The 15,036-nt window shown below is 46.3% G+C and overlaps 2 protein-coding genes across 2 annotated transcripts in view; one reads left to right on the forward strand and one right to left on the reverse strand.

Annotated features, from left to right (window-relative positions):
• The window catches only part of LOC143766604 (uncharacterized), a 44,955-nt gene extending 32,510 nt beyond the window's left edge, over positions 1 to 12,445 (reverse strand). The window contains exons 1-6 of the mRNA XM_077254406.1: positions 12,319 to 12,445; positions 8,503 to 8,652; positions 8,194 to 8,373; positions 7,988 to 8,111; positions 7,807 to 7,904; positions 6,100 to 6,190 (exon numbers count right to left, since the gene is read on the reverse strand). Of these exons, the coding sequence (XP_077110521.1) occupies positions 6,100 to 6,190; positions 7,807 to 7,904; positions 7,988 to 8,111; positions 8,194 to 8,373; positions 8,503 to 8,580 (571 nt within the window). The 5' untranslated portion in view covers positions 8,581 to 8,652; positions 12,319 to 12,445. The remainder of the gene's footprint in view (positions 1 to 6,099; positions 6,191 to 7,806; positions 7,905 to 7,987; positions 8,112 to 8,193; positions 8,374 to 8,502; positions 8,653 to 12,318) is intronic.
• The window catches only part of LOC143766594 (uncharacterized), a 225,649-nt gene that overhangs the window by 134,328 nt on the left and 76,285 nt on the right, over positions 1 to 15,036 (forward strand). The gene's annotated exons all lie outside the window — the stretch shown is intronic.

The following is a 15,036-nucleotide window of genomic DNA, read 5'->3' on the forward strand; positions in this document are numbered from 1 at the left end:
CTGATGGCATCTGTGATCCATCTTGCCAGGGTGCCTTTAGATGCTTTCTCCCCCTATCGGGGACCCTGAAAGCATACAAAAAGAGAGCCATCCTCCCTACTCTTCCTAGTGGCTTCTATATAATGTATCAGGCATCTCCTCACATCCAGTGTATGTAATGACTCTTCCTCCTTGTTTTTAGGATTAGGACAAAAGGAGGGAAGAGATATTTCTTGTGTCCTATGGAAACGGGATGCTACTTTTGGGAGATATGCCGGATCAGTTTTACGGACGACCCTATCATCGAGGAATTGCGTGAAAGGGGGGTTAGCGGATAGGGCCTGAATGCCACTGACCCTACGTGCAGAAGTGAGAGCATCCGCTAAGGGTTCAAAGGGAGGTTTAGTCAATGCTTTAAGGACCAAATTTAAATCCCACTGAGGAGTAATCTTTACAGGGAGAGGCCTTGATGTACCGGCTGCTTTGATGAATCTAGAAATCCACCGGTTTCCTGCCAAATCATAGTTGAATAAAGCTCCTAAATCTGCTACATTGACTTTCAGGGTGCTTGTGGCCAGACAAATCCCTAATCCATTCTGCAGGAACTCAAGTATGGCTTTAAGAGGGACACCCTCCTCTATTTTGGCACCTGAGGTCGAAAGGAATTTCTTCCATACTTTCCCATATTGTTTGGTTGTAACGGGTTTTCTGCTTTGTAGCAGTGTAGATACCAGGCTGGAGAAAACCCTCTGTTTTCTAGTAACTCCCTTTCAAATGCCAGGCTGTCAAGTGTAAACTTGCCATCTGTGGATGATGAACTGGGCCCTGGGAGAGGAGGTTTGGGAGGTCCGGTAGTACCCATGGATCGGAGATGGACATCCTCATCATCCAGGAAAACCAAGGCCTCTTCGGCCAGAACGGGGCTATTAAGATTATGTGAACCCCGCTATTAAGATTATGTGAACCCCGTCCTCCTGAATCTTCCTCAGCACTGCCGGAATCAGAGCAATAGGGGGAAAGGCATATGCTAGTTGATGGTACCAGGGAATCAGGAATGCATCTAGTGAAACAGGGCTCCCCAATGGCGTTATTGAGCAAAAGGTGTCCACTTTTTTGTTCAGATGGTTTGCGAAAAGGTCTATGTTTGGTACGCCCCACTTTACTGAGATCTGAGTGAACACTGATTGATTTAGCTCCCATTCCCCTTGTTTCAAGGGGGAACGACTCAGGAAATCCGCTCTGTAGTTGTCCACCCCCTTTATATGAAGGCCTGATAGGGATTGAAGGTTGCTCTCGGCTATATGGAAGATTGATTTGGTTATCTCCATCAGACTCCGAGAACGGGTACCCCCCTGGTGATTTAGATACGCTATCACCACTTTGTTGTCCGACATAATTCTAACGTGGTGGGACCGAAGGGGATCCAGGAACTCCAATAGTGCAAACTTGACTGCTAGTAATTCATTCATATTGGAGGACACTTTTTTTTGGATATGGTGGCCAAGCCCCCTGAGCTAACAGGTCGTTCAGGTGTGCCCCCCACCCGCTGGGACTTGCGTCTGTTGTTACTATTTGTGAGACTGGAGTTACCCACGGGACTCCTTGAGAAAGATTGTCTTGCGATGTCCACCAATCTAGTGTCCGAATCGTGTTTGGAGATAAATTGAGCCGACTTTCTAAATTCCCTTTTAGAGAGACTTCATCTGACAAGATTTGCCATTGAAGGTCCCTTGAATGTAGTTGAGCCCATTGGACTGCAGGGATGCAGGCCGTCATGGATCCCAAGAGGGACATAGCTTGGTGAAGGGTTATGGAGGGGACATCTTGCCTTCTGGATACTAGTCTTATGATGTTTTGAATTTTTTCCCATGGAAGACGGCATTCTTGTTTTATAGAGTCCAGAGTAAGCCCCAGGTACTCCTGGATTTGGCACGGTAACAACCTGGATTTTTTTTAAGTTCAGTAACCAGCCCAGTTTTTTCAATGAATGCATAATTGTCTTTAGCTGTTTTTCGCAGTGTTGTGGAGAGGAGCCGATTACCAAAAAGTCGTCGAGGCATGGCACTATCAGTGTATCTTGTTCCCTCAGGTGAGCCATTACCTCTGCAACTAATTTTGTGAAGACTCGTGGGGCTATAGCCAGCCCAAAGGGGAGGGCTAAGAATTGAAAATGGTATATCACCCACCTGATGTAGACTGCTATCCTGAGGAATTTTTGGTGATCTTTGTGGATAGGGACGTGATAGTAGGCATCCTTCAGATCCAGGACTGCCATGAAACACAGTGGAAACAACATTTTTATTGAGGTTTTTATTGTTTCCATTTTGAATGACTGGACTTCCAGGAATTTGTTTAGACTTTTCAGATTTACGATAGTCCTAAAAGATCCGTCCGGTTTCTTCCTCAGGAACAGAGGGGAGTAATATCCTTGCCCTTTTTCTTGTAGGGGAACTTCTATGAGAACCCCTTTGCTCACTAGTCCCATGACTTCTTTTTCTAATTTTAGTTGTTCTTCCTCCGAAGACCTTAGTGATGACGTCATGAAAGAGGGACGAGGAGGTTTTTGAAATTTCAGCTTTAGTCCTGATTTTATTATATTCAAAACCCAAGGACTGCTGGTAATTTTCTCCCAGGCTGAGAGAAAGAGGGACAATCTTCCCCCCACCTGGGGCAAGCATTCATTGGGCAGGTTTTTTGTTGTCATTAAGGCTCTTATTGAATATGAAACCCTTGTTTTTGTTTCGCTTGTCTTCCCACCTATCTTTGTTTTTCCCCGGCTTCCTTCGGAAGAACCTCTTGCTCCGAAAGGGCCTCCTGTATGAAGGGAAAGCAAGGGAGGGAAATGATTTCTTTTTATCACCCGCTTTCTCTAAGATATATCATCTAGAGTGGGCCCGAATAGGAATTCTCCTTCACAGGGAATGGTACACAATTTAGATTTTGTCTGGAGGTCTCCCGGCCAACATTTTAGCCAAAGGGCTTGTCTTGCGGCATTAGAAAAAAAAACGCTGACCTAGCAGATAGTCTGATCGAATCCGCAGAAGCATCTGCTAAGAAGGCAGCAGCTCCACGCATAACTGGTAAAGTATTTAAGATTGAATCACGAGATGACCTGTTTTTGAGCTGGATTTCTAATTGGTCTAACCATATCATTAGGGAGCGGGACGTACATGCGGCAGCGACTGCTGGTTTAAGGCCTCCACCAGCCTCCCATGAACCTTTGAGGAAGGTATCTGCCTTCTTGTCCATCGGGTCTTTTAAGACCCCCATGTCCTCAAATGGAAGGGCATATTTTTTGGATGCCTTAGCGATGGCAACATCTAGCTTAGCCGCCTTATCCCAGAAGGAACAAGAATGGTCATCAAACGGATATTTCCTTTTAGGCGTAAGTAGTGTCTTTGTTATAGGTTTTTTCCACTACTTCTTAATTAAAGCCTGGATTTTCTCATTAAGGGGAAAGGCCTTTCTCTTTTTTTGGTCGAGACCCCCGAACATTATGTCCTGAACTGATCTATTTGGGTGAGGGTCTGTTAGCCCCATAGTGCTCCTAACAGCTTTAACAAGACTGTCCGTTTCCTCTAAAGGAAAGCAACTACGACCTCCCGAGGAAGATGATGATGATGATGATGATGATGATGATGATGAAGACGAGGAGGAGGAAGAATTAGACGTGTCCAAATCCATATTTTCCTCCGAATCACCGGACTCAGGAGACGGGCATCTGTGCTTGGTCTTCCTTCGCTTTTTTTCGCCCTTTAAGATATCTAAAGGTCTCTTCTACCTGGTCCCTGATCAGATTTTTAAGGTCCGCTGCGAACGGAACTCGGGAAGCCCTTCAGACACTGTCACTTGAATGCAAACACTGCCAAGTCTCTTTTCCCACGAAGATGGAAGTTCCTCTCTACACAGGGCACATATCTTATGCTTAGATTTGCCTGTGCTTTTCTTCCCCTATAGTAAGAAAACACAAATATAGGCCCTCACTATCACTAGCTTTCATGGAGATCACTTACCACTTTATGGACCCATAAATACCGGTTGGGGACGATCCGTGTCGGTTATCGGTTTATCCCTTGAGCCGGACGTTATACTGGACTCCTTGCTGTGCAGCAATCCAGAGCGCCCTTTGCCGGTGTCCTTTCTGGGGTCGTCGCTTCTGCTGCTGCTGTGGCGGTGGAGATGCCCTGGACAGGGAAGATGCCTGCTCTGCGTCGCTCATGGCTGGTGAGCGCTGGCCAGTCTCCATTGGAAGAGTTTGCACCCAGGTGTGCCTCTGTTAAATATCGGTGGATGGCGCCATTTTGCCTGCCCGCGCATGCGCAGTTGACACGCAAGGTCTTGCACAAAATCCCGCGCCTGAACCGTTCGCTTAGAGCCTGCGCAGAAGCGAGAATCGCGGTGCGCGTGCACAATATTTAGACCGACCGCGCGTGCGCAGAGTCACCGCGCTGCGCGAAATCTTGCCCGATCCCGCGCATGCGCAGATGGAATCCAAGATGGCGCTGCGCATCACCGCATGTTGCTGGATTCCCAGAAGCCCCGGGAACTACAGCCTGCAGACTGACGCTAGAGGAGCAAAATGTTGGCTCCTATCCACAGAGGGACCCCCCCTTGGATACCGCTGCTGCTGCTGAGTCTTACCTAGAGAGGTGGCCGTGATCTCTGCTACCTCTCTCCGCGCACCCTAGAGGCCCACTAGCCCCAGTGGTGGCGCTTCGGGTCACCACACCAGCCGAGGCAGGGGGACCCCTGCTGCCTGAATCGAGCTGATTGGCCCCGGAATCCCACGACGATGTCTTTCTTCTGAGGTGAGTCTGTAGGTCTCCCATCAAGGACAGGAAACCAACTGATGCGGGAGAGGTACCGCCTTTTTATCTGTAGGTTTCCTGTCCTTGGTGGGCGGATCCCCTCTCTCCGTGATGCAGTCATGGGCGTCAGAGAAAACAGGGCTTATATTTTGCGAAGAATTCTAAAATGATCACCAAATAGAGTGACACACGTCAGATTTGAAAAATGGGCTCGGATTAGGAACATAAAGCTGGCTGCGGGAAATGATTATCAGAGTGTTTTGGAGCCTAACTATTGCAGTCAAAAACTGTGACTATAGTCAATAGTACATCTAAAGAAATGATCAAATTCAACAGTCTTCATCAGTAAAAAAGTAACTAGTGGTGAAACCTCTCTGAAGTAATTACAGAATGGGGCTTGGTGGTTCATTGCAATCTAAACTATCGTAAGGATCAATGTTTTCTGTCAGATGAGTTTCAAGAAGAAATATTAGACAGTCAAAGAAAAGAGTACAGAAAGTATTAGTGCCCCCATTTCAGGAAAGATTGTGCAGTAATGGAATTTATGACAAGGAGTGAATCCATGAAACCAGGGCTCGAGCCATGCCAACACATCTCCTGCAGGCGTGAGTAAATGTATATTACAGCCATCAGACACACGCACAGCTTAGAGATATATCATGGCACAGGTGTAATGTGTTTTATGTAGTTTATCACAATCCTGTTTGAAGATGGTCAGTTTTAAAAGAAATTGAAAAGTCAGAATAAAGGGAAACTCTGTTATTATTGTACAGAAATTCACACTTGGCCTCGCTGCACCTTTACTGTTGTCAATCATAAAAGTGAAATTCGGCCAGAAATACTGGACCTGGTCTTGTAGAGACCATATGATCACATTCAGCAGCAAAAAAGGGAGAGAAGGTGGATTCATCCAATAAGATATCAGGGATTTAGGAAGCCAACAGCATCATTACCCTCCGCTTTCTATTACAGGCCCATAATAACATTTTTCTTCAAGTGATTTTTTAACTTGTCAGCACATTCTACGTATGAGGTTATTTGTCTTTGTAGTTTACAGATCTGGGCAGGTAATGGTCAGAATTTCCTAATTTCAGGGGGTAGGTGGATCCTTCAGGCTGTACATTCTACAGAAAATGGCTTTTAATACCCAAAGTCATTTGAACAGTTTTGGATTGAAGAGAAAGTTTTGGTCTAGAGACAAAATGATGATCACACGATTGTGATACGGCCGGACTACACCACCGATAAAGCAGCCAAAGCTGGTGACTGAGAAGAATCTGTGACTTTTCTGTATTCAGTGGTTACTACTCACCTGGGTAGTCATATGTAGGAATCTCCTCTTTACGCCACTCATCACCTCTCACATATGTCTCTGTAGTATTAATACGGGTCAGATCTTCACCCTGAAACAAATATTGTAAAAGTCACAGACAGATGGAGAAGTCACATCTATGATCAGCTCTAATCCTGCCATCTCCACCGTTCTCATTACACAAGTATAAAACATACTAGATGGTGGCCCGATTCTAACGCATCGGGTATTCTAGAATATGCATGTCCACGTAGTATATAGCACAGCCACTTAGTATATTGCCCAGCCACGTAGTATATAGCACAGAGCCACGTAGTATATTGCCCAGCCATGTAGTATACAGCACAGAGCCACGTAGTATATTGCCCAGCCACGTAGTATATTGCCCATCCACGTAGTATACAGCACAGAGCCACGTAGTATATTGTCCTGCCACGTAGTATATTGCCCAGCCACGTAGTATATTGCCCTGCCACGTAGTATGTAGTATATTGCCCAGCCACATAGTATATTGCCCAGTCATGTAGTATATTGCCCAGCCACATAGTATATAGCACAGCCCATGTAGTATATAGCAGAGCCCATGTAGTATATAGCCCAGCCACGTAGTATATAGCACAGCCCATGAAGTATATTGCCCAGCCACGTAGTATATAGCAGAGCCCATGTAGTATATTGCCCATCCACGTAGTATATAGCACAGCCCATGAAGTATATTGCCTAGCCACGTAGTATATAGCAGAGCCCATGTAGTATATTGCCCAGCCACGTAGTATATAGCACAGCTCACGTAGTATATTGCCCAGCCACGTAGTATATTACCCAGGCCATGTCGTATATTGCCCAGCCCACGTAGTATATAGCAATTATGTACGTCATCATCTCGCGAGATCGCAGAATGAACCGGTTACCGGAGCGTCACGAGCGGGAAAGGCCTGTTGTCGATCTGGGGGCCGACGGACGGTGAGTATATAACAGTTTTTTTTATTATTATTATTTTTAACATTAGATCGTTTTACTCGTCATGCTGCATAGGCAGCATGATTAGTAAAAAGTTGGTCACACAGGGTTAATAGCAGCGGTAACGGAGTGCATTATACCACGGTCAACGCTGCCATTAACCCTGTGTGAACGCAGACTGGAGGTGAGTACGGAGCGGCCATTTTTCCGCCGGACTGTGCCCGTCGATGATTGGTCGTGGCTGTTTTGCCACGACCAATCAGCAACTTGGATTACATGACAGACAGAGGCCGCGACCAATGAATATCCGTGACAGACAGACAGACAAAAGGACAGAAGTGACCCTTAGACAATTATATAGTAGATTATAGGCAGGGAGGAGGAACAGGGAGTCTCCATCTGGGTAGTACCCAGCTAGTATCCAAGTGAGTGCATTCAGCAAACGTAGGAAATGGAAAGGATATGTTTACGGCACACTGACCAGTTAAAATGAAAAAAGTTATTTGGACATGATGAAACATAAAAAAATAAAAACAACCTGATGTGTTTCTGGCGTAAAGGTGCGCCCCTAGTCAGGTTGTTTTATTTTCATTCATGTCCAAATAAACTTTTTTTCCATTTTAACTGGTCAGTCCTTTCTTTTTCCAAAACATGTAATACTGGAGGATAAAACAAGACTGAGCACAAGACCTTCACAGCCGACTACACATCATAGGGGAGATCTCATGACTCCTTCTCTCCATCTACCTGATGATCCTGAGGAGCATTGGGATCTTCTTGTTTACAGTCCTGTGGAAGAAGAGGACGGGGACATCTCTCTGGGGTTGTCCTCTTACTGGATAGATCTGGAGGAAACACATACAGGGACTGAATTCATTCTTTACCTACAGATAATTATAGACCGTCTGAATTTAGTCCTGTCTATTACCTGGTGATGCGAGGGACTGGGGAACCTCCATCATGACGTCCTTGTACAGATCTTTGTGTCCTTCTAAATATTCCCACTCCTCCATGGAGAAATAGACAGCGACATCCTGACATCTTATAGGAACCTGATACACACAATGATACCGTCATCCCCCGATCCCTTCATAGCGTTACTGTATAATGTCCCAGCATTCCCAGCAGTGTCACCTCTCCAGTCAGCAGCTCAATCATCTTGTAGATGAGTTCTAGGATCTTCTGGTCATTGATATCCTCATGTATCAGGGGGCGAGGTGGAGGTCCCGTGATTGGGCTCAGGGGTCTTCCCCATATCTCAGACACAGGGTCCTGACAGCGCTCACTAGAGGTCTTCTTCACTACTGTGTAATCCTGGTTATGGAGAGACACATTAATAAATCTCACTACAGACATTTCCAGAGTCCTCACCTCTCCAGTTCTGTCCATCTGTTATTCCCATAGATAAGAATGATGTAATGTGATGTCATCAGAATCTCTCACCTCTCCAGTAAGACGGAAGAGGATCTCTAGGGTGAGGTGTAATATCCTCTCCGCCATCTTGTCTCTGTCCATTTCCATCCTTGATGGGTAAATCAGGAAAATTCTCTTATATAGAAGATCTTCACAGAGAGGATCCGGTATTGTAGAGACCTGAATGAGAAGAAGATGAGCTGATGCAACATCATAAGAATCCTGTGTAATAATACAATTACTGGAGATAATAAGGGAAACAAATGAGGAGATACACCGAGATGTTGTATTCTGTAGTCTTGTATGGACTAGAACATAAGTTGAATTTGTTACTAAGACATCTCCATGCTCCCAATCTCTGTCTATGTTACTCACTGCTTAGGCAACTGATTGGCTGTAGGAAACACAAGGTTATTAGGATTGACCAGGAAATGCGGAGACCCAAGCAGCAATGGTATATTTGCTATTTTACAGTGTTTAGTTTCCTTCTTTACATCTACTAATAAAACCTATATATTTAGGCCACAGACAACAAGCAGTTTCTTCCTCGGAGTCGGCAGCTGAATACGTTCCTCATAGACTCATCTTCCATAACGCTAATTCTCGTCTCATTTACCGACACTGGAATCGGCATTAGTAATACTGCAGGAGATATTCATTACACGTGACAGGAGAAATAACGACTTCATGAAAGATGTCAAATATTTTTTATTTTCACGACTCTGCATTATAAACTTCTGTGAAGCACTTGGGCATTCAAAGTTTTTACCACACATCTAGATAAGTTCCATGGGGGGTCTAGTTTCCAAAATGGGGTCACTTGTGGGGGGTTTCTACTGTTTAGGTACATCAGGGGCTCTGCAAGCGCAACATAATGCCCGCAGACCATTCTATAAAAGTCTGCATTCCAAAACGATGCTCCTTCCCTTCCGAGCTCTGCCGTGCACCCAAACAGAGGTCCCCCGACACATGGGGTACCAGCATACTCAAGACAAATTGAACAACTTTTGGGGTCCAATTTCTCCTGTTACCCTTGTGAAAGTAAAAATTTCGGGGTTAAAAGATCATTTTTGTGTAAACAAATGCGATTTTTTATTTTCACGGCTCTACGTTATAAACTTCTGTGAAGCACTTGGGGGTTCAAAGTGCTCACCACACATCTAGATAAGTTCCTTAAGGGGTCTAGTTTCCAAAATGGTGTCACTTGTGGAGCATTTCCACTGTTTAGGCACATCAGGGGCTCTCTAAACGTGACATGGCGTCCGATCTTAATTCCAGCCAATTCCGCATTGAAAATGTAAAACGGCGCTCCTTCTCTTCCAAGCTCTGCGGTGCGCCCAAACAGTGGTTTACCCCCACATATGGGGTATCGGCGTATTCAGGAGAAATTGCACAACAGAATTTATGGTTAAATTTCTGTTTTTACAGTTGTGAAAGTAAAATGTTTGCAAAAAAAAAAGGCAAATGTTTATTTTTTCCTTTCATTGTTTCAGTTCCTGTGAAGCACGTAAAGGATTAATAAACTTCTTGAATGTGGTTTTGAGCACCTTGAGGGGTGCAGTTTTTAGAATGGTGTCACAGTTGGTTATTTTCTATCATATAGACCCCTCAAAATTACTCAAAATGGTGTTGTAAATATGAGAAATCGCTGGTCAACTTTTAACCCTTATAACTCCCTAACAAAAAAAAAATTGTTTCCAAAATTGTGCTGATACAAAGTAGACATATGAAAAATGTTATTTATTAACTATTTTTTTGTGACATATCTCTCTCTGATTTAAGGGCATAAAAATACAAAGTTTGAAAATTGCTAAATTTTAATTTTTTTTTACCATATTTCCATTTTTTTCATAAATAATCACAAGTAATATCGAAGAAATGTTACCACTAACATGAAGTACAATATGTCACCAAAAAACAGTCTCAGAATCAGCGGGATCTGTTAAAGCGTTCCAGAGTTATAACCTCATAAAGTGACAGTGGTCAGAATTGTAAAAATTGGCTCGGTCATTAAGTACCAAATTGGCTCTGTCACTAAGGCCGGTTTCACATTTGAGTTTGTAGGAGCTGCGGAGGGCTGCAGACTTCCTCTGTGAAGCCCCACCCTCGGCCGATAGATCCGCCTACTTCTGCATGCAGCCTGTGTACCTATCTTTAACATTAGGTATGCAGCTCGTGCCGCTGTATGCGGATGCTTCCGCATGCGTCGTTTTGACGATGCGGCGACCAGCGTAGAATGCAGCTTGTAGCAATTCCTTTTTTTTTCCGCATCGTCAAAACGACGCATGTGGAAACATCCGCATACAGCCGCACGACCTGCGCACCTAATGTTAAAGATAGGTACGCAGGCCGCATGCAGACGTAGGCAGAGCTAGCGGTGGAGGTGCGGCCGAGGGCGGGGCTTCACGGAGGAAGTCCGCAGCTCCTACAAACGCTAGTGTGAAACTAGCCTAAGGGGTTATTAGAGCCAAAGGACGACACTTACATAGTTACATAGTTATTGAGGTTGAAGGAAGACTTTAAGTCCATCTAGTTCAACCCATAGCCTAACCTAACATGCCCTAACATGTTGATCCAGAGGAAGGCAAAAAAAACCCATGTGGCAAGGAGTAACTCCACCATGGGGAAAAAAAATTCCTTCCCGACTCCACATACGGCAATCAGACTAGTTCCCTGGATCAACGCCTTATCAAGGAATCTAGTGTATATACCCTGTAATATTATACTTTTCCAGAAAGGTATCCAGTCCCCTCTTAAATTTAATTAATGAATCACTCATTACAACATCATACGGCAGAGAGTTCCATAGTCTCACTGCTCTTACAGTAAAGAATCCGCGTCTGTTATTATGCTTAAACCTTCTTTCCTCCAGACGTAGAGGATGCCCCCTTGTCCCTGTCTCAGGTCTATGATTAAAAAGATCATCAGAAAGGTCTTTGTACTGTCCCCTCATATATTTATACATTAAAATAAGATCACCCCTTAGTCTTCGTTTTTCCAAACTAAATAGCCCCAAGTGTAATAACCTATCTTGGTATTGCAGACCCCCCAGTCCTCTAATAACCTTGGTCGCTCTTCTCTGCACCCGCTCTAGTTCAGCTATGTCTTTCTTATACACCGGAGACCAGAACTGTGCACAGTATTCTAAGTGTGGTCGAACTAGTGACTTATATAGAGGTAAAATTATGTTCTCCTCATGAGCATCTATGCCTCTTTTAATACATCCCATTATTTTATTTGCCTTTGTAGCAGCTGCCTGACACTGGCCACTTAGGGGCACAAAGGAGGCGCACAGACCCCAGAGATGACCCCGACCAGCCTCACTTAAATAAAGTGTGGGAGAAACTCAAATGTTTTGTTTTGGGGTAAACAGGGGAGTCAATATATGTTGATGTAATGCAGCCAGGGGCGTAACAACTGTGGTCGCAGGGGTCACAGCTGTGACCGGGCCCGGAGTGCTAGGGGCCCGCCCAGTCCAGCAAACAAGTAGCACTCGCCGGGAAACTCAGCAGATAAGTCACGCACCCTGCTGTCCATGCCCACAATGGCCAGCTTCTCCACTTCCAGCGCTGTGAGGCGAGTGGGCGTGTCTGTGAAGGAAATGTGACCTAGCGCAGGGGTGTCAAACTGCATTCCTCGAGGGCCTCAAACCATGAGTGTTTTCAAGATTTCCTTCTCATTGCGCAAGGTGCTGGAATCATTCCGTGCAGGTGATTAAATTATCACCTGTGCAATACAAGGAAATCATGAAAACATGACATGTTTGCAGCCCTTGAGGAATGCAGTTGACACCCCTGACCTAGCGTGTCACTGAAGCTTGACAGAGATGCAGGGGAAACAACAAACCTGAGGAGCCTGCAGCAGCTGTCACAGAGTCCGGGTGAGTCAAGTGCAGTCGCGGCTGTAAAGTGCTGATGTGCAGCCAATGTGCTACACGCACGCACGCACACAAGCACACATACACCTGCTCTGTGCGCACAGGACCTGTGATGAGGTCACATGAGGGGAGGAGTCAGAGTCACATGATCAGGGGCCTCAGTGTATGCAGGACTCTGCTGTGCTGGTTGTCATGGTGCTGGATGAGGGGAAGTTTATGTGTGGGGTCAGGAGGGGTTTACAGTGTGGATGTAGCAGAGGTGTGTGTGTACGGGGTGTATGGAGTGGAGCCGTGTATGTGTGTAGTGGAGCAATGTGTACGAGGTGTACGGAGCGGAGTCAGGTTTGTATGAGGTGTACAAAGATGAGCCGAGTGTGAAAGAGGTGAGCGCAGTCGTGTATGTATGGGGTGTATGGAGTGGTGCTGCGTGTTTACGAGGTGAACGGAGCGGAGCCATGTGTGTATGGAGCGTACGAAGTGGAGCCACGTGTGTACGGAGCAGAGCCGTGTGTGTACGGGGTTCACGGAGCGAAGCCGCATGTGTACGGGCTGTAAATTTCCGAGTTGGGAAGAATGGTACACGGCTGTGGGCAGAGCCCAGCATGTGCACTGTGGGGGAGTATTGGGTGTACTCGCCAGCCTTAGAATGTGCAGTACGTATGCTCCGGAGCCGACCAGTACACCCAATACACCCCCACACTGCACAGGTCCGGAAATGACGCACTGCGGCATCATACCAGGAAGAAACAGCACACAGATTTCAAACGCCGGGAGTGCGCTTGGAATTAGAGCGAGGAAGGACATGAACGCCCAGAGTCTGCACTTCCGAAGACATCACCATAATTAGTATAGGGACTTGTTAGTTATAAAATCATTTTTCTCAGCGATTACAGGGCAGTATTAGGTCAGACTATACAACAAAGCAACAAAACTATAGTGTGCGAAATGAATAGGGAAAATGTGAATTTCGGTGAGAAATATTTTGGCGCGGGGGGGGGCACCATTTGAAAGTTCATATCGGGGCCACTCACTTTGTAGTTACGCCACTGAATGCAGCACAGAGGTGATAAAGGTGGCGGCATTTGTTGAAAGACTAAAACACTGGTGACAAGTTCCCTTTAAAAATAGACTTTTGTTTCCACAAAACTGCAACACAGGGCAGTAAAATGCAAGTTACAGAAATTAAGGGTGGGCTGCCTGGGGGGTCCTGATTCTGCAGCATTACAGTACATACACACACATACACAGTGTATGTCTGTATATATATACACACACACACACACACACACACACACACACACACACACACACACACACACACACACACAGTACATATACAGACACATAAGGTGCTTATATAGATATATATATATACAAAGTAAGTATATATACATATACTCAAACTACAGACACATGACTTGCACATATACACACTTTACACATTAGGCATACACCTATATACTCACCCCTTTCTGCAGGCAGCTGGATTTCTTCATCTGACGATACTTCCTAGGAGCAGGGGATTTCCATTCCGTTGCTAGGGCAGTGGTTGCACACATGGGCCTGAGCCCTCCTCTCTAAGCCCTGCATCCTCCAGCACTGACCCTCTCTAAGCCCTGCATCCTCCAGCACTGACCCTCTCTAAGCCCTGCATCCTCCAACACTGACCCTCTCTAAGCCCTGCATCCTCCAGCACTGACCCTCTCTAAGCCCTGCATCCTCCAGCACTGACCTTCTCTAAGCCCTGCATCCTCCAGCACTGATCCTCTCTAAGCCCTGCATCCTCCAACACTGACCCTCTAAGCCCTGCATCCTCCAGCACTAATCCTCTCTAAGCCCTGCATCCTCCAGCACAGATCCTCTCTAAGCCCTGCATCCTTCAGCAATGACCCTCTCTAAGCCCTGCATCCTCCAGCACTGATCCTCTCTAAGCCCTGCATCCTCCAGCACTGACCCTCTCTCAGCTCAGCATCCTCCAGCACTGACCCTCTCTAAGCCCTGCATCCTCCAGCACTGATCCTCTCTAAGCCCTACATCCTTCAGCACTGACCCTCTCTAAGCCCTGCATCCTCCAGCACTGATCCTCTCTAAGCCCTGCATCCTCCAGCACGGACCCTCTCAAAGCCCTGCATCCTCCAGCACTGACCCTCTAAGCCCTGCATCCTCCAGCACTGACCCTCTCTAAGCCCTTCATCCTCCAGCACTGACCCTCTCTAAGCCCTGCATCCTCCAGCACTGACCCTCTCTAAGCCTTGCATCCTCCAGCACTGACACTCTCAAAGCCCTGCATCCTCCAGCACTGACCCTCTCTAAGCCTTGCATCCTCCAGCACTGACCCTCTCTACACCCTAAATCCTCCAGCACTGACCCTCTCTAAGCCTTGCATCCTCCAGCACTGACACTCTCTGAGCCCTGCATCCTCCAGCACTGACCCTCTCTAAGCCATGCATTTTCCAGCACTGACCCTCTCTAAGCCCTGCATCCTCCAGCACTGACCCTCTCTAAGCCCTGCATCCTGCAGCACTGACCCTCTCTAAGCCCTGAATCCTCCTGCACTGACCCTCTCTAAGCCCTGCATCTTCCAGCACTGACCCTCTCTAAGCCCTGCATCTTCCAGCACTGACCTTCTCGAAGCCCTGCATCTTCCAGCAATGACCCTCTCTAAGCCCTGCATCCTCCAGCACTGA

This window comes from Ranitomeya variabilis, chromosome 4, assembly GCF_051348905.1.
Source record: "Ranitomeya variabilis isolate aRanVar5 chromosome 4, aRanVar5.hap1, whole genome shotgun sequence".
In the NCBI taxonomy this organism is placed as follows: Eukaryota; Metazoa; Chordata; class Amphibia; order Anura; family Dendrobatidae; genus Ranitomeya; species Ranitomeya variabilis.